General features: G+C 54.0%; 1 protein-coding gene across 4 annotated transcripts in view; it reads right to left on the reverse strand.

Annotated features, from left to right (window-relative positions):
• Positions 1 to 19,525, reverse strand: part of CDC42BPB (CDC42 binding protein kinase beta) — a 96,940-nt gene that overhangs the window by 45,720 nt on the left and 31,695 nt on the right. For all 4 annotated transcript variants that reach the window (XM_032345369.1, XM_032345370.1, XM_032345368.1 and 1 more), the window contains exons 2-4: positions 14,162 to 14,253; positions 7,141 to 7,224; positions 4,238 to 4,333 (exon numbers count right to left, since the gene is read on the reverse strand). In XM_032345369.1, the coding sequence (XP_032201260.1) occupies positions 4,238 to 4,333; positions 7,141 to 7,224; positions 14,162 to 14,253 (272 nt within the window). The remainder of the gene's footprint in view (positions 1 to 4,237; positions 4,334 to 7,140; positions 7,225 to 14,161; positions 14,254 to 19,525) is intronic.

Genomic DNA, 19,525 nt, shown 5'->3' on the forward strand with positions numbered 1-19,525 from the left:
CAAACCCCCCCGGGAAGTTCTCCAGCTCTTCAAGTTGGGAACCGACGGCTTGCCCCCACGTCATCCAGAATGCCCCCGGTTTGTTGGACCCTAACACTCCCAGTCAGGCCTCTGGCAGAGAACAACTTCAACAGGTAATACATTTAACCTCCGGAGAAAGTTACTGAAGAGTCTGATGCAGGAGAAGGCACAACAGAAGCTGGGAGACCCAAAGCGGAAACACGATTCGTGATCTATCAGGTTCTCCTGGGTCTGTAGAATTCTCCCGGCCCTTACATCACAGGAAGAGGACACCAGACCAGGAAGAAGGTGAGTCACCTAAAATCACATGAAACTAGCAGTTCTTACTAGAAAGGCGATCCCACAAACAAGCTAGAAGGCAGGTACCTCTGCATAAAGCCCCAGGAAATATCAGACCCTTTACTGCGTATGCAGAAATTAAAGCCACGACAGAAGAGCGTCCAAGTGCCAGGTGTCCTGCGAACGGGACTGAGTGGGCCTCCCCTCGAGCAGGGCAGCCTTCTCTCTGACAGCAGCCTCTCTGCGCAGCACCCTGAACGCTCTGACGTCTGATGGGGCATCTCACAGGTTAGGGAGGCTCAGGACAGGTGAGACTGTCACAGCCAGAGTCGGGGTGGCTGTGGCTTAGGGACTGCTGGGGAAGCGGTGGGCCCCACCCCAGAGCAATCACCTCCCTGGAAGCCAGTTTCCGTTGACGAGATGGACATGCTGGTCCAGCAGTTAACTAGCCAACAGAGGGAAATGCCGGCACCCGGTTTACTGAGCCAGAGAAACCACCACTGCAGACTGACTGGGATCCGAACAGCGGTCCGAGAGCAGCTGCCGGGCTCTGTGCTCTCCGGCTCCGGCTCCGGCTCGTGCCCGTCCCCTCTGGCAACGCCCGTAGCAGCCCCCGCCGCAGGCACGAGCACAATCCCATTGTGCGGCCGAGGAAGTGCAGCCCGAGGCCCAAAGTGGCCCAGCCAACAAGCGACGGAGCAAGGATCCGAACACAGGCAATCGGACCCAGGCCCAGAACGGCAAACACGGCCCTCGGTGCCTCACGCAGGAGGAGAGCAGCCACCATGCTGTGGGGCTCGTGTGAGGAGGGGGACCGTCACTCAGGCCCCTGCTCTCCAGAGCACCCATACCGACAACCCTCCCACCCAGCCTCACGAACCGCTCCCCTCGGCCTGATCTCATGGCGCTGAGGCACGGCAGCCCACCCGTCCAAGGGGGGGTCCTGGGTGATCGGGTGCCCCTCACCCGCACCCACAACTCCTGTTTCATGGAAGGCCCTCGACGGCGCCCGCTGAGCTCGTGCCTCCCTGTTCACTCACTCGTTCTCGGCCAGGAGCCCCTGGCACCCCGAGACAACGGGCGCGGGCCACAGAGCTGCCGCTGAGGGAGGGCCAGAGACCACACGTAAGTGCGCAGACGGCCCAGCACTTTCAGAGCGCGCTGGGCATGGAAGAAAATGAAAGAACACGGCCTGCAGAGCACAAGGCCGCGGGGACCGCCAGGCGGACGTCTGGGGCCCGCACGGCAGGCAGAAGCCGGCCTTGGCATGGGTTGGGGGTCACGTTCCAGACAAAGGGATGTGTGCGGAGGGAAGGATATGGCCAGCTGCGGGGAATGGACAACGGTGACTACGGCTGGAGTGTGAGCAGGGGTGGGAACAAAGCCAGGCCCCACGGGCCACAGCCGGGACCGCACGCCCCACTCTGAGCGCCGGGGAAACTGCTGGGAGGTCCTGGGCTAGACCGCTGCAATCGGCTGCACTTTATGAGCCTTCTCGGCCTGCCCAGGAAGAAGAGACTAGAAGACGAGGGCCAGGAGCAGGGCAGGAGAGGAACTGGGGGCCGTGACGCAGCTGGTCCAGGCAGGAGGTGAGGGTGACAGGCGCTGGGGGGCGGGGGGGGCACAGAGAGGCTGGATCAGGAATCATGGGTATCTGTAGGCAAAGCCCAGAGCACCCATGGACAGACGCACCCCGGGAGAGGGGGCAGGGGAACAAACAGCCAGGCTGTGCAGACTCTAAAGAATACATGAAGCGAGCGGCATATCTGGCCAAATGTCAGGGCTTTCCAGTTCTGCCGGGAAACATAAAAAGAAAACAAGGACGTAGCACAGCAGGGCTAAACAGGACGGACAGGCTCTCGCGAAACTACTCTGTAAGAAAAGTCAACTGTAAGAGCTTCTAAGGTGGACATGCAGAACCTGATTTTTGGAGTAAGAACCAGACTGATTACTTTCTCTGTCATGTAACACAGGATTCTAAGTCAGTAAAAGGCAACGCCCTTTTGGTTACTGGTGAAACAGGTTTAATTTTTATGATAGGCCGAGTTCAGACGCCTACAGCAGAAATTATAACATGAACCGGCTCGGCAGGGCAGCCAAGGAACCCACAGTTTGAGGGAGGCCTGACCCAGCCCGGCCCACCCCACGAGGTTGCGGACTGCCACTGTCCCAGCGAGCAGGAACCTGCTGGAAAGTACCACTCGGGGGCAGCAGAGACACCGGCCAGACCCTGATCCACCGACCCAACAAGAGGACCCAGGAAAGGCCCAGAGTCCCTGCTCTTTCTCCCTAACTGTCTCTGGACTTCTGTTTGTGCAACTCCACACACTCCAGAAGATGGCTTCTTGGCTGGATTCCTAGCAGACTGCCCGCGGTCAAAATAAGCCCAGACTGCGACACCCCACACTGACCTCGGGGAGAGGTGCTGCCCCGCTTCTGCGCACACAGCCCCGCGCTGCCCAGACCGCTCACAGGCTTCACCACGTCGGAAACGGGCTGGAGCCGGTCCCTCCCAGCAGCGGCCTACGTGCAGAGGACTCCAGGGCATCAGGACTCTGCGGTCTGCGGGGAAGGGCCCCGAACACCACTTCCTGCCACAGGCCCGGGCTGCAGTCCCTGCTCAGCCCCCTCATCTGAGCGACAACTCTGGGCACATGACTTCATCCCTTCCTGCTCCCGACACCCGATTTAAAAAGTGATGACAACCCTGAATGCCTAAGCCCTGGGGTCCTTGGAAGGACGTACGGAGGTGACCCACACGCCTCTGCTCAGTAAACACAATGGCCCCCTCTGTAGAAGCAAGTGTATACATTTTAAATTCTTTTAGAGACAGAGCACAAGCGCGTGAGTGAGCAGAGGGGACGGGCGGGGGAGGGGCAGAGGGAGAGGGAGAAAATCCCAAGCCGAGCCCGACATGGGGCTCCACCTCCCGACCCCGAGATCATGACCCGAGCTGAAACCTAGAGGCGGATGCTCAAATGACTGACCCACCCAGGTGCCCCTATTTAAAATTCTGAATGAAGAGCATAATAAACCCTTTTACCTAAGTCGGACCGTTCAGATCGAAGGGAGTTCTCTGATGTCTGAAAGAGGCGGTTCTCCGATGAATAAGCTTGCTCCAGGGAACGGAGCACACTAGCAGGGATGCGCTCAGGGAGACAGAGGTCTCTGCCCTGGGGCTGTGCTGACCCCTGAAGGCCCCTCGGCCATCGCCGGAGCTGAGTGGGCCAGAGGAGCGAGGCAGAGACCAGCTTCTCCGAGGTCTGTCCTCACCCGACATCCGGAGCTCCATATACAGACTTTGGCTTTAGGCGAACCTAGAGTCCCTCTTGGAGTTCACAGGGCCTGAGACCCCAGGTTTGGATTCCCTCCACTCTGAGCCGCTGTGTCTGCGTCCCCACGTGTTCACGACCAGGCACATGTGCGAACCACGCGGCAGACTGGTCACCACTGAAAGTAAGCCCAGCTCAGGGCAGGGGAAACGGCTGCCACAAACCCCCCAAGCCCATGTCAGAAAGCCTCAGAGCGCGCGGCTCAGAGTCCTGGACCTGCCGCCAAGCAGCAGAGGCAGCAGCAGCCGCTCGGCATCCAGGGCTGAGCCCTGCAACTCGCTCCCGTCCTCACACGTAACTCCAGACACTCAAGATGGAAAACGCTGGACACCCCCAGCTTATTTAAATGGAATAGCACCAGTGACCAAACTAATCAGGTTAGCTAATGATCAGGAAAACAAAATATACAAGCTCACTAGCCTATTTTTAAAAATGCCACCTGATTACTACATTACAACAAACCCCTAAGTCTTCTCTGGTCCAATATGCAGTGAAACAGCATCAATTCCACGCCGTGGGACCCCTTTTTCAGTCCCAGCACGGAGGAATCCACAAGCCGCAGCCACGCGCCATCTCAGCGCCTCGGCCCCGGGACCCACACGTACCAGGTAATTCTCGTCCTGGAAGGCGTAGTGCAGCGTCGTGATCCACTGGCAGTCCCCGTTCACCAGCACGTCCCGTTCTTCTCGGAAACAGGCTGTCTGTAAGGAATCGGGGACAGTTGGTCTATGTGCATCTGAGCAGCACAGTCCCCAGCAAAGGGGACCCTGCCGTGGCCCGGCTCTGGAGACGGTGCAGGATGCTGGGCCCCCCCGCCCTCACCTGGAAACTCCCCGAGGCAGCTCCCACCTACTCCTCTGTATTTCTTCAGCCCCACGGGCCAAGAGCCCGATCGGATCCAGGCTCTTCCCTGCTCCTGCCCACACCGAGGATCGGTGAGAACTCCTTCCTCACAATGGGCCTGTGCCCTCCCTTCCCCCCACGGGCTCAATGCTCCAGCCAGCACGGAACAGTCCACTGGGCTCGAGGGTGGACGCTGGCCCGTCCCACGCAGCAATGCCTGACCTCTCCTGACCAGGCCAGCTTCGCCCTGATGGCCTACGGTGCGGCCACCCTGTGTGTGACTCTGTCACAGATCGCACGGATGGCAGGAAAGGGCACACACCTGCTTCCTGACCTGAGCCGTGCAAGGGCATTCACTTCTAGCACGCTGGTGCACACGACCGTCACAGGACGCTCTGAGCACGGAACATTTCGACTCCTTATATTTGAACTTGCAAAGCTTCACAAAAATGAGAGTGGCACCAGCAGGGGCCCTGCTCTGGCAGGCACGGGGGATTCTACCTGTGCTCTCCGGAGACTCACAGTGGCCTGGAGAACTTTCCTCCTACAAGTTTTCTGCTCTAAAGTTGTTTTCTAAAGTTTTTCTTTCAAGAAGAAATGACTGAAGTAGATGTGCCTCAATTCTACTAATTAAAAGCAGTGAAAGTAACTTCAGTTGGGCAGCGGTCAGCTTACAATGTCCAGTGAAAGTAACTTCAGTTGGGCAGCAGTCAGCTTACAATGTCCAGATGTGCAGAGACCAGAGGTCCCGGAGCCCCTGTGGCCGCTTGGCCGGCAGCCATGGAGACCACAGGGCCCGGTATGGGGCAGTCACAAGACGCTCCGTGGTCCCGAGCACCTGCCCACCCAAATTTAGAAAGAAAGCCGTCCTGACACCGCGGACCAGCACTGGGACCCGCAGTTAGGAAAGACACGTATTGTTCAGCAGTTTTGTTTTTCTTTTGAGAGAAAACTTTCAGAACTTCTTTTTTATGAGCCAAAGAGATGAGCTGAAAGCCCAGCACGATTCACAAGTTACGAATTAATGCGGTTTTGCAGCTTCTCTACACTGCTTCCTCTTGCTGACTCCCCACTTTTAAAGATCTTTGCAAGTTAATATAAAATTTAATGTTCAAAATAAGATTACTAAGAATGAAAAGATAAATTACGTCAACCCGCATTTTGTATCAATATTATGTTTTTATACGTATCTCACACACACCCCCACGACATATATGCTGAGATAATCGTCAAAATTATCATCATAAATCATATATAATCATAATTCTGGGACTTTTCAGAGTATGCCAATTAGATAGGATCTCTGTAACCAGATTTAAATTTCAAAATGCCATAATTTTAAAATGCACTCACCATGACATTTGGGTAAATACTAACTCGTATGGTAAGGTGAGAATCCCTCTCCCTAATCTTGAGACTTCTCACGCTTATCAAAATATAAACTCGAATGAATTTGCTACTAGCATTTATTCCCCACACACTCATTCTTTCCCCAGACTTCTACGTAACACAAGCCGCTCGCGCCTCCCAAAGAGTCATGTCAGCAACAGCCCTGGGACGACCAGAGGACAAGCGGCACCGCGAAGAGGGCTGCTGGGGCCCAGGGCGAGGAAGGCGTCTGGAGCTCAGGGATCCGCACCAGTGGCGACGCGTCCACCCACCAACACGCGTTCACCAAGCAGCCCAGGGTGTGAAGCCTCGTGCCGGGCGCGTGGCAGGAAGCAGGGCAAGCCGTGAAGGACAGACACGATGAACTTGGACGCCATGTGAGAAGGCCCACCCACCGAGTTCACGACAGCCGGAGCTCAGGAGAGCGATCCGACCGGAACAAACATTGGTGCTGCCATCTGCCCAAAGGGACAGCATCACCCCAGGCAGGAACTGCAGAACAGAGGAGGAAGGGCCCCCTAGAATTACAACGAGGGTTCAGAGTGACAGGATGAGGGAGGCCAGAAACCAGGAAAGGAGTTTCCGGAGGCGGGGGCGGCCAATCCTAGGGGTGTGCAGTCCTGGAGTGAGCTTGCTTCACAGCTGGGGCACAGCAGGGGTGGCGCAGATGGTGGGCGGGGGGCAGGCGAGGCAGACCCCAGCCCCAGGCACGCCGAGGGCACTGGGCCTGGACAATCCAGCGACAGGACACAGGGTAAGGATGCTCAGGTTCCGATGCGGAGTGGAGGAGCACAGAGGAGGGCCGGGGAAGGGAGCCTGGGGGCGCGTCTGGACGGCACCAGAGGAATCTGTCGGGGCCGGGAGCGTGAAACAGGCACCCCAGACAGGACGCCGAACTCAGGAAAGATACATCGGAAACTGCCAAGCGGTCACCATCCACTTCTACTTATGATCTCGTCCTCCTTCTAGGAGGGAGTATTAAAGACATCTCTGTCCTGAAGTAGGCTCCGAATTCAACAATGCCTTTTGTGCAGGAAGCAAACCTGGGATAAACGCCTACAGTTCCCTCGAAGGCTTTAATCCGCCCTCTCCGCGACCAGCCCTGCGGGGGAGGAGCCCTGCAGGGCAGCGGACAGCAGGGCAGGACGGAGCACGCGCCAGGACATGGCTGGCCTTGCGGCAACAAAAAGCAGTTCGCTGGGACTGAGGAGGGAAGCCCGGACCCAGGAGGGCACAGAAACCCGTCCGCATGTGCACGGGTCACCACTGCACTCACCTCCGCCCTTTTCAGCATCTCCCACTTGTTGAGGATTTTCATGGCGTAGATCCGCTCCGTGTTCTTCATCCTGACAACGGCGACCTGGAACATGAGCAGGCGCGTGACAAAAATGTAGTTAATGGAACAAAAGCCAGCACGTTTTCACGTAACTACAGTGCAATCTTCATCGCCTAGGGGAAATGAAACACTGGAGAATGAGCTCCTGAGGAAGAGAAGTTTTTTACGTCAACAAAGATTTGCCCTTTTAACCATCAAGACCTGATCTCAGCACCTGGCACCCCACGCGCTCGGTTCACAACCCTCCCACAGCGAGCAATGGGCAACGGAGTGGGGGGCGGCGGGTGGAGGGGTCTTTGGCGCATGCCTAGGATTTTCATCAGAAAAACATTTTTTTTTCCTTAAAGATTTTATTTATTTATTTGCCAGATAGAGAGCGAGCGAGCAAGAGCAGGCACAGGCAGGCCGAGTGGCAGCAGAGGCAGAGGGCGAAGCAGGCTCCCCGCCGAGCAAGGAGCCCGATGCGGGACTCGATCCCAGGATGCTGGGATCATGACCTGAGCCGAAGGCAGACTCAACCAACTGAGCCACCCAGGCGCCCCTCATCAGAAAATTTTAAAAATCTACTCGCCGCTCCCCAGCCTTGTTCCCTGTGTCTGAGGGCTCTGTCCCCACGGCCTGCCCACCTGCCCCGCGGGGGGCTCACCTCTAGCTCTCACTCCCGCCACAGCCTCTGCCACATGCCAGCTCTTGCCCCTGAGACCCTAAGACGGGAGGTGCGCCCGCTTGGGCTCTGGACTGTGACCTGGACAAATTCTTCCCTTCGGGTTTCTACAGCAAGCAAAGTGGTCACAGCAGTGCTGGCCTGAGACCACTTACAGATTCGGAATCCGAGGCCGGAGGTTCAAGCAACATGCTGGAAAGGGGCAGAGGCTCTCCCTCAAATGCATGCATGTGAGCAGCTACTACACAGTCACAGCTGAATGTTGTCTTCCACAGGACTGATGACCGGCGGGGGGGGGGGGGGCGGGGGCGGTCCACAAGGAGCACGGCCTGACAGAACCCCACAGCACACCGAGGGCCAAAAGCACCTCCCAAACCACGTGACTTGCCGCCAGACTCCCGCTGCCCACCATGTGGACCATGTGGAATGACATGGTCCTCTGTCACCTCCCTAGGTCACCCTGTCACTGCCAGCCTGGCGCTCACGGTGGTGGCCCCACTCAACACACCACACCTGTTCCAGCTGCTATGTCTCAGCCATGGCCTTAGAAAGGCAGACCAAGCTCACAGCTCTGCACAGTTCTGAACAGAAAGAGTCTGTGAATTCCCCGACACGTCTAAGAACAGCAACTCTGGGCACACAGTCTGTCATTACGTCAGGAGTGTTGATTTCTTCCTTGGAACCAGCTACAATCCATAGGGAAAATATCAGTGTGAAAAAAAAATACTACTACCATGTAAACCCTATCAAAATATCAATGGCATTTTCACATGATCAGAATAAACAGTCCTAACTCCTTAAATAAAAATTTATTGCCTTAAAAAAAAAAAAAAAGAATAAACAGTCCTAAAATTTGTATGGAATCCCAAAGACCCCTGAGAGCCAAAGCCACCTTGAGAAAGAACAGAGCTAGAGGCATCACATGCCGCACTCTCACACTATCCTGTGGAGCTGTAGCGGCCAAAACACCGCGCGTCCTGGCCCAGAGACAGACACACAGACAAACGGAGCAAAGCAGAGTCCAGAGATGAACTGGTGGTGTGCGGTCAGGCTTCGACAAGAAGGCGATAACAAGCAACCTGGACAAGACCGTCTCGCCAACAAACCCACTGGGAAAACTGGACGGCTGCACGTAAGAGCATGAAACCAACCATTTCCTTACACTGCACACAAACACAAAAATAAACTCAAAATGGATTAAAAATTTAAAATACAGCACCTGAAACCATAAAAATCCTAAAAGAAAACATCGCCGATAATCTCTCAGACATCAGTCTTCGCAGTATTTTTCTGGATCTCTCCCCTGACGCAAGGGAAAAGCAAATATCAACTATTAAGACTACATCAAACCATAAAGCTTCTGCCCCATGAAGGAAGCCATCAACAAAGCAAAAAGGCAGCCTACTGAATGGGAGAAGGGATCTCCAAATGATACATCCCGTAAGGGGTCAATACCTAAAATACGTAACAAACATACACAACTTGATAGAAAAAAATGAAACAATCCAATTTAAAGAACAGGCAGAAAACTTGAGGGAATTCTCCAAGGAAGACATCCAGATGGCCAACAGACACACAACAAGACGCCCTGTGTCACTCATCATCAGGGAAGCACCAATCGGAACTACAATGAGACACCACCTCACACCTGTCAGAACACTACTACCAAAAAGACAAGAAAAAATAAGTGCCAGTGAAGATGTGGAGAAACGCGAAGCCTCGAGCACCGTTCGTGGGAACACAAACTGCCGTAGCCACTCTGGAAAACAGTCTGGAGGTTCCTCAAAACAAAAAAATTAAAAAAGAACTACCATTCGATCCAGGGGTTCCACTTCCGGGTATTTGTCCAGAGGAAACAAAAACACTTTTCTGAGAGACAGAAGCACTCCTACGGCTACTGTAGCATTGGTTTCAACAGCCAAGATCTGGAAACAACTGAAGTGTCCGACGACAGATGGACAGACGGATGGAGAAGGGACGGCACACACACACCGGAGTATCACTCAGGCAGAAAAAATATGAAATCCTGCATTTGCGACAACACGGATGGGGCCGGGAGTACTATGTTAAGTGCGGTCAGTCAGTCAGACAAGTACCATGTGACTTCCCTTATGTGTACAGTCTCAAAAACAGAACAAAAACAGAAACAGACTCACAGATGCAGGGAACGATCTGGTGGCTGCCAGACGGGTGAACCGGGGAAAAAACACGGCATAGTATTTACTACAGAAGTGGTCTAACTGGGAAAAACGGTGGAGATGATAACTTCTGAGGGAAGTAATGAAATTCTCAAGACTACAAGCCTCAGGAACAATCCAGATCCTGCTGAAGAGGAGATGCAGGACACTCTGAACTCTTACTAGAGCTTTTTCTGTAGAAGAGGTCATCGGGGCACAGGCTCTGGCCAGGAAACGCACCGATGCCTCTGATAAATACCCAAATAAACAGTTTGTAAAAATCCCGTTTAGTTTACCCGAAGCTGCTTCTTGGCCCAAAACTCAGTGTTAATTGCGTCAACGAGGTGATGATGATGCTACACACAGCTCCAAAGTCAGACACTTCCGGAAGGAAATACTAACAGAGGTAACTTACCGAAACCCTGAAAAATGATCCGGGGACATGACAGGCAAGTGATGCCTGCTGCGAGCCCAGGCCCAGTCTGGAGGGACCAGAAAGAATGCCAGGAAGGTCCTGGTGTGAGACAGTAGATCAGACAAAGAGTACTCGGACTGAAAATCCACATTTATGAACCGTGACTTTCTGAAAGACTGTCTCCAATGAGAAAACGGTCTCTGAAGCACCAGGGGAAAGCACCTTGCTGGACACAGGCAACCCCTTCTCAGTCCTTCAGGGAAAATCACACACAGATGCATGGGGGGCCGGGGAGGGGAGCACGGACAGGATAAAGCCAATGAGCTACAATGTTAAGTGACAAAAGGCACCTGGGGAAAGGGGTGAGGTGACTGAGCTCTGACCCATTTTATTCATGCACCGGTTCTGTTAGTTTGAAACTGTTTCTAAACAAAGCTAAAGCTTTCCTTCTTTTTTTTAAAAGATTTTTTATTTATTTATTTGAGAGAGATCACAAGTAGGCAGAGAAGCAGGCAGAGAGAGAGGAGGGAGCAGGCTCCCCGCGGAGCAGAGAGCCCAATGTGGGGCTCGATCCCAGGACCCCGGGACCATGACCTGAGCCGCGAAGGCAGAGGCTTTAACTCACTGAGCCACCCAGGTGCCCCTAAAGCTTTGTTTCTTTTTGAAAAAGTCATTCCGGGAGTAAGAGACAGCAGGGCCGAGTGGTTGGGCCTGGGGCTTTGAGTCAGGCAGGCAGGACTCAAGTCCGGCTCTAGCACAAGCCATCCTGGGCCCATGGGCCTCGATCTGTCATCTTCCTGATGGGGTGGTGCGCAGGCCGGGTATAGAAGGGGTCAGTGCTCCCACACTGATGAAAGCACTTCCCAGACCAGCCATCCCCATGATCCCAAAAGTGTTTCCAAAGCTACTATGCTTAAGAAAAAGGGCAATACCCCAAATATTCCCAATCTTATTTACAGAATCATCCAGAAGTGTTCCCCTCAACTCTGGCGGGGGGGGGGGGGAGTCGTGTGTGCGTGCAATTCTGAGCTGTGATTTTCATACACTCCTGCCAAGGGGTGTAGAGTTCTGGACTGTCCATGCTCTCTCTGGGAGGGGGCTCCGGAGCAGCACGTCCCAAGGCCTCAGTGCTATGGGTCTATATACCTGGGCTCCAATGCAGACCCCCACAGACACTCACTCTCCCCTGGCATGTCATGAGGAAAAAATAATTCAGTTAGAACCATGTTTCTCTGTGTGTGTTCTTCATACAGATGATCCCAACACTGACAGAGACCTCATTTCTGGGATCTGCTCAGTGCCGTCACTGAAATCGGGCACACACTTCAGGTACGTGATGACACGAATATCTCAGGCAGGCAACGGCAATGATGCCTCGTTACCACAGAGGGCCATGTAATGGCAGGACTGTTAAGAATCCAAACTTCTAGGGGCGCCTGGGTGGCTCAGAGGGTTAAAGCCTCTGCCTTCGGCTTAGGTCATGGTCCTAGGGTCCTGGGATTGAGCCCCGCCATCGGGCTCTCTCCTTGGCGGGAAGCCTGCTTCCTCCTCTCTCTCTCTGCCTGCCCCTCTGCCTACTTGTGATCTCTCTCTGCCGAATAAATACATAAAATCTTAAAAAAAAGAAAGAATCCAAACTTCTGGTCATGGCAGGGGAGGGAGGACCAGCAAGCGTGTGCAGGGAGCCCAGACGGGTCGCAGAATGGCTGGGTGGCTGGCGAAGCCGGACGAGGGAGCCAGTGTGGACAGCCCAGGCCAAGGGCCCGGGGAGGGGTGGTGGGGCACAGGGGTGGGGGAGGGCCTCACAGGCTGCTAAAGCCTGGACACAGAGCCAAAGGAAGGCAGAGAACCTGAGGACTTCTGCAAAGGCCCAGACAAGGACGGGTTTCTCTTAGTTTAGGAGGAACTTAAAAAGTGATACAGGCCACATTCTCTGAAACTCCGAAAGCTGAGTTTTGCATTAAACCTCTGGCAGCGGAGAGCACTTGCACTAAACGTAACCTTCTCGGGCACAAGGCTGTTGCCTCCCATTCTTTCATCTTGCCTCTCCGGCCCTGAGGCATCTTCTGGACCGTCCAGATCCCTCCGCTAGGCCCGTAACCACGGATCTCTGGGAGGGCCTGGGCCTTGCTCGTATCTGCGCCCAGAGCCTGGCGCAGGTCCTGGTACAAGGAAGTCCATCAGCAAAAGTATGCGCTGCCCCGAGCCAGGCTTGGTTCCAGAAGGCCTTCTCCCTCTCCTCACAGATCAGCCGCCCAACCAGACCTCACATCATCACATAACCCACCCAGCTCAGAGATGTGTTATTTCTTCTAAAACCCTTTTTTTTTTTTTTTTAAGATTTTATGTATTTATTTGACAGAGACCATGAGAAAGGGAACACAAGCAGGGGTAGTGGGAGAGGGAGAAGCAGGCTCCCCGCTGAGCAGGGACCCAAAGTGTGACCTGATCCCAAGACCCTGGGATCGTGACCTGAGCCAAAGTCAGACCCCTGACAAGTGAGCCACCCAGGCATCCCTGTGTTATTTCTGAGCAGAACTCTCGCTTTCCCTGTGGCACTGCTGCCTCTCTGCCCAACCCCACCTCTGTGAGACACCTCTGAGGGACGGGCCCAGGCAGGGGGACACAGAGAAAGGTGTGAGGACTTGAGGCTGGGGTCCGAACTGAGGCCAGAGCAGTGTCCAAGGGAGAAGCCAGGGCACGACACCCAGTTGTCCACACTCGCTGGGGCAGGCCAGGCTTTCTCCCTGGACTCTGTGAAGCATTTCTGGAGGAGTACCGCCTTTCTGTATGTTCTACCAAAGCAGACACGGGAGGGGTACCATCGGCCACTTGCAGGAGAATCGCCAGAAACACCGACATGTGTTCTCAGAGGACTGGCCTTGTTTCAGCTCAGCAGGCAGAGGAGAAGCATCCGAGCCCAGGGGCCACCTAGTGAATGCATGGCTTTGCTCTCGTCCTCGGCGCCCAACGGAAAACGCAGGCCGGGCACAACAAAGCCCACGTCGTGCTGACGGCACCGCGGAGTCACGGCAGGGCTCGTGGTCAGACAGAGCACGTCTGCTGCAGTGGGACAGCGTGTCACCGCTGGCTTTCTCCTCAGAACTGCGCAACCCCCCCACCCCCAGCTTCCCCAGCCCAAGAGGGCTGAAGGCAAAGTCTGAGCGGGGGTCTGTTCATTTCCGTGTTTAAGAGGTGCATGGGCCGTAAAACCACCTGACCCTGGTCTGCAGCAGGGACCTGAGCCTCAGGGCCCAGCTGGGGCCCGACGCCAAGGAGGGTGCCCGGGGCAGAGGCCATGCCCCCGGGCACTGGCTGTCCAGCCCAGGGCAGCGAGGCCAGCACTCCTGAGGAGAGCGGAGACTGGCAGGGCCCTGTGGCAGACCCCTCCCCAGCACAGGGGGCCCCAGCACCCACGGCAGGCGAGCCACCCAAGAGGAGAACGGCTGTGGTTCTGCCCTCCCTGCACTCTGTGGAAAATTTTTCAATTAACAAATGGATTTTTAATAGACTTGTCTCAAAGCAGCAGGATTCGGGGCAACTCACCTGTCACGGGGTTCCACTGCTCTTCCTCGTTGCATTAAGTGCTCTCCCAAATCCCAGCAGTGAGCCCCCCAGCCCCGGTCAGCGCGCTGGATCCCAAAACTGCTGGATGGGGCCTGCTTTGACCATGAGGCAAAGCCAGCACAGTAAAGCTTATCTTACCTCTCCGAAAGCCCCTCTTCCGATCACTTTAATGATTTCGAAGTCTTCTCGATGAAGCTGCATCTCCTTCACCAGTTGTGTAAATGGTTTAGCTACAAATTTAAAAAAGCGAAATCAACAATTTACTCTCAGGAGTTGAGACTACATAAAAATTCAGCTGACTGAGGCATTCTACTAAATTATACAGCTTTCTTAGGAAAAACGTTTATTTTTTAGATGTTTAATAGCTGGCAAGTTTCGGGAAGCCCGTGTTTATGCTCAATGTGGATGCACTTCCTGCTCTGTTGTCCACGAAAAGCTGGGACCGACCTTGCGGGGCAAGCAACTGGTGGGCACGCTCCCAGCCGGCCGGCAGCGAGAGCCCGCCACACCACATGGAACCAGCCAACCTCCAGGTAAGCGAGCGCCACGCTCCATCTGTCAGCTCCATGGGGCCACGGGGCCACTCTGGGGACAAGAGACATTCTCCAAGAATGGCAGCGACCTTTCCAGTGCAGGCAGTGCTCCTGGACATCGTGACCATCCTCGCTAATCGCGAGGAGCCTCGAACAGTGACCTTGGTAAGAAATGGGGCGAAGCGGCTTCCCCGGCACCCAAGTGTTCCGCATGCCAGGGAGGAGGAGGCTGAGCCAGGTTTCTGCGGACAGTGCACTGGCTGAACAGTGTCGTGTCTCCCTCACCCCTGCTCCGCCCAATCCAGAGTGTCCACCCAGAACCTGGGAATGTGGCCTTATTTGGAAATGGGCTGTTTGCACATTAAGGTGGGGTCACCAACAGGAATGAGATGGGCCCTAAATCCAACAGGACTGAGTCCTCACTAAAGAGAGGGCACGCTGACGCAGAGGGAAAAAGCCACAAGAAGACAGAGGCATGGATTGGCGCAATCAGTTGCGAGCCACGGAACGCAGCCTCCACCAGAAGCTGGAAGGGAAGGGGCATCTTCCCTGCGGCCTCCAGGGGGAGCAGAGCCCTGCTCACACCCTGACTTTGGACTTCTGGCCTCCGGAACTGTGAGAGGAGATGTCTCCGTAGTGTCAGGCTGCCCCAGCTCGTGGGGACCACCGCACACCACATGGGTCATCTCCTTCCGGGAACAGCACAGGCGCAGCGCCCAGGACAGAGGTCGCGCCGTTCACTCCAGAGGCAGTGCCCTCCCCACCACCACCGGGCCTGCCCCTGCTCGGACACCCATTCAGTCGGTCGCATCTCTCACACCTGTTCTGATCTTCACCTCCAGGCCCAAGTCCCTGTTTGATGCTAACCTGTATTCTACACATTTCTTTTCTCAAATTCCCACTACTGGTTTTGTGAAACATTTCCACGGGGGGGACCAGGCACAGTGCACAAGGGCTCTTTCTGTATTATTTCTGGCAAATACACCTGCGTCTACCGTTATCTCCAAAACCAGCCGAAACGAAACCTGCAATCTGACTTTTTCTGGGCTTCTAACTGAGCTCCGTATTATTAACCTAATTCTACCATTTTTCTCTTTAACTAGATGTTTAATAAACAGCACTAAGGTTTGATCACCCTGGGTCACTGACCACGGTAAGAGCAGCCAGAGCGCCAGAAGGTTCTCGGGGCCCATGGAGCGTAAACTGTGACCACTATTGGTGCAGATCCCCGTTGGCACAGACATTAGGGAAGAGAACACAGAGGGCCTGATTTAAATCAACAAAATCAAAAAAAAAAAAAAAAAAAAAAAAGCCCAGGCTAAAAAAAACCTTGAGCTACAACTTGAGTCTATGGCTCTTTCTTGTATTTCTTTCAAATTTTTCTTATTTTTTATATTTATTTTATATATATTTCTTATATTTCTTTCAAATGTCCCCCAAAATAATCATCCCCACAACTCCTAATGGAAATAGGTACCGCAAACAGCCACCGAAAACCTGGACCTCTGCTGGTACCGTCTCGGGAACCGCATGGCACTGCTCCTTCCACAGTGACGAAGGATCATCCCACACATCAGACCTGTTCTGTTCCACACCGGAAGAGAGCACTGCGGGAAGGACTGCTCGCTCACCAGCACGGCCGAGCGCGCCGCGGAAACATCCACTCTGGCAGGGCACAGTGCAACGTTCTGGACCCTTCCACAGATACCCCAACGACTCCCCAAAGGTGGTAGCCACTGCTGTAATGCACAGACCAGTCAGCAAAGGCAAAGAAAGTTCCGCCGGAATCGTGCCACAAGTCAACTGAACTTGTCCGTGCGCCCATGCCATCCAGGTCGCAGGCAGAGTCAGTGTTTCCTATCTTCTCGGACATTTCACGTCTCTGCACTCAGCTATCACTTGAACGGGTGCATACTTGTTCACTAAGCTGACACACCAACTGTAAATGGTGTGTCTGCTGAACAGACAGGTCAGACCTTTTTTCCTTTTTTTTTTTTTTTAAGATTTATGTATTTGGGCGAGGAGGAGAGGCAGAAGGAGAGAGAATCCAAAGCCCACTCCCCGTGGAGCTTGAGGCGGGCTCAATCCCATGACCCTGAGGTCATGAACTGAGTTGAAACCAAGAACTGGACACTTAACCAACTGTGCCTCATTATTTTAAAAAAAGATTTGGGCACCTGGGTGGCTCAGTGGGTTAAGCCTCTGCCTTCCGAGCAGGTCATGATCTCAGGGTCCTGGGATCGAGCCCCGCATCGGGCTCTCTGCTCAGCAGGGAGCCTGCTTCCCCCTGTCTCTCTCTCTGCCTCTCTGCCTACTTGTGATCTCTGTCTGTCAAATAAATAAATAATAAAATAAAATAAATAAAATAAAATAAAAAAATTTGGGAGAGAGCATGTGTGTACAAGCATGAAAGGGGGAGGGGCAGAGGGAGATGCAGACTCAGTGCTGAGCACGGGGCCCAAGGACGTGGGGCTCGATCCCAGGACCGAGATCACAACCCAAGCCACAGTCGGACGCTCTACTAACCGAGGTGCCACACAGGTACATTTCATTTTAAACCATTCTCTTTTCGGGGCGCCCGGCTGGCTCAGCGTCTGCCTTCCGCTCAGGTCATGGTCCCAGGGTCCTGGAACTGAGTCCTGCACCCGGGTCCCTGCTCGGCGGGGGGTCTGCTTCTCCCTCTGCCCTCCACTCCCCCGCCTGTGCGCCCATGCACCCCCCCCCTCAGGCAAATAAATATAAAAAATATTTTTTTAAATTTTCTGAAAAAAGTAGCTTCTGTAAAAAATAACACAATGAAGATGAAAACTGGGAGCATAACGGAGGTGTGGGGTTCACAGGTACGATGTCTGACAGAGTAAAGCACTTGCGCGGTTGGTTACACAGGATTAGGGAGCAAATGGGGGGGTGAGTGGGTAATCCGCATTACAGGGCATACAGCCGGCGTCACTGGGCCTCAGGAAACTGCCAGTTTCAAAGGCAGGTGAGACACCCATGTCCGGTGTTGGGATGAGGAGTGGGGACCCAGGAGGTAGTCTGGAGAGCAAATTAGGAGCTGCAGAAAATGGCAGTGTCCTTCGGAGAGTCCTGGAATTTCATCCTAGAATTATTTTAAAATAGTAAAAAATCTGGTGTGCCTGAAAATGTTCATTCTTAGAGTAACAATAAGAATATAGTAGGGTTTTTTTTTAAAGATTTTATTAATGTATTTGTCAGAGAGAGAGAGAGAGAGAGAGAGCGCACAAGCAGGGGGAGCAGCAGAGAGAGAAGCAGGCTTCCCACCGAGCAAGGAGCCCAGATGCGGGCCTCAGGGGTCATGACCCAGTGAGCCCCCCGGGCGCCCCTCTCCCACTCTTGGATAGAAGCACTTGTGTTGTTTGCCTGTACACAGATCTGCACAAAATTCCCTGAAACGGATGGACAGGGGTTCATCAGGGCCAGTCAGCCAAACAGGGGAAAAGCCACGCAAACGGAGATGAACCCTTGAAACGATATGCAACGGTTCTGAGGGGAGAGTAAAGGTACGTGCTGGCGCGTAGAAATGACCACGACTGCATTAGAAAACCAGACCAGAGAATCACACCTCAGCAGTGGGCCACCCTGCTAACCACACAGGTCTAAGGGGCCACGAAATCACACTGATGGGACAGGACTTAACAGACGAAAAGCAGCAAGAGTGACATTTCAAATGGGCTCTCAATCAGTACCAATACAAAAAACAGGGTGACCCCGCCATGCGGACTGGGTCAAGTTAAGAGACAGAAAAACACCAGTTACACAGATAAGAAAATCTCACCTAAAATCTAACATAAAACTGCTACCGAGGGAACTAAAAAGTAGGAACTTCCCCCAGGGACAGCAGACACAGGAAGCGGCTCTACTACCCACAGGGTCAGGGGAAGCAACGGAAGACGCTCGAATTTTTGAAACCTAGAGAAAGGGCTCCGGTGAGCGGAGGGTGGGCTGCTGCTGCTGCTGCTGCTGCTGGGGTCTCTGAGCTGGGATTCCGTGGGCTGAGAGCCAGGGAGCTGGGAGGGAGGAAAGGCCAGCGGACGCTGAGGGTCTCTGCCAGTGTGGAAGAGCGCCCGACTGCGACCAGGGGCTACTGCGAGCAGGTGCTTTGGCCAGGAGGAGGAAGGAGGGTTACTAAGGGCATCACTCAGGGGAAGGGGAGCAGGCAGGAAGTCCCTGTCCCTTCTGCCTCCTCTGTCCCTCTGCCTCCTCCTGCTAGTCTCTGACTAGCGCCCTTGAGGCAGAGCCCAACAGAGAGCAGGGGTCAGAGCCCAACAGGGGAGATGCTGGGGTCAGGAGGTCCCTGCAGGGAAACGGAACAGGGTGAACAGGGAGGGGAGATCTGCTACATCCGGGAGCACTGATCAAGCAAGGAAACAGAATCAGGAGAAGGGGAGTCCAGCTCCTCACAGTCAGAGAAGGGAGTTAACGAGTAAGTTACAAATCCCACAGTACTGGATTAGAATCGGAGGCATCGGTGTGACCTCGTGATTTTCAACGGACAGAGATATCCGAACACAGACATAAATGGCTGCGTCCATCCCCCACAGTCCTTGCTCTACCCACGGACAGGGCCTGGGGGCAGCAACAAGCACACCAAAGGGCTGGTCTTGGGTTCTCCGGACCATCCTCCCGCAGGGGAACCGGGGCTCCCTGGGCCCGCCAGAGCCCACGCTCAAACAGTCTGTGCCAAAAAGGAGAGACATGCTCGAAGAATAATGGTCAAAGTAAATACTGATAATCAGAGATTACATAAATAAGAAATCAGGAGCCCATACGGAAACTCCTAAATCTTAATAAAAATCTGATGAGAAATGAGATACTTATATACTTTCAAAGCACATCCCCAAGAAACAGTTCTCAATGACAAAGGGAAGCAGCCACTTCATGGGGACATCTGGCAGACACTGCTACCTAAATCAGAGGGAACACTATCACCAGTTATGTGACAAAAAGA

Source organism: Mustela erminea, chromosome 5, assembly GCF_009829155.1.
Source record: "Mustela erminea isolate mMusErm1 chromosome 5, mMusErm1.Pri, whole genome shotgun sequence".
NCBI classification, from domain to species: domain Eukaryota; kingdom Metazoa; phylum Chordata; class Mammalia; order Carnivora; family Mustelidae; genus Mustela; species Mustela erminea.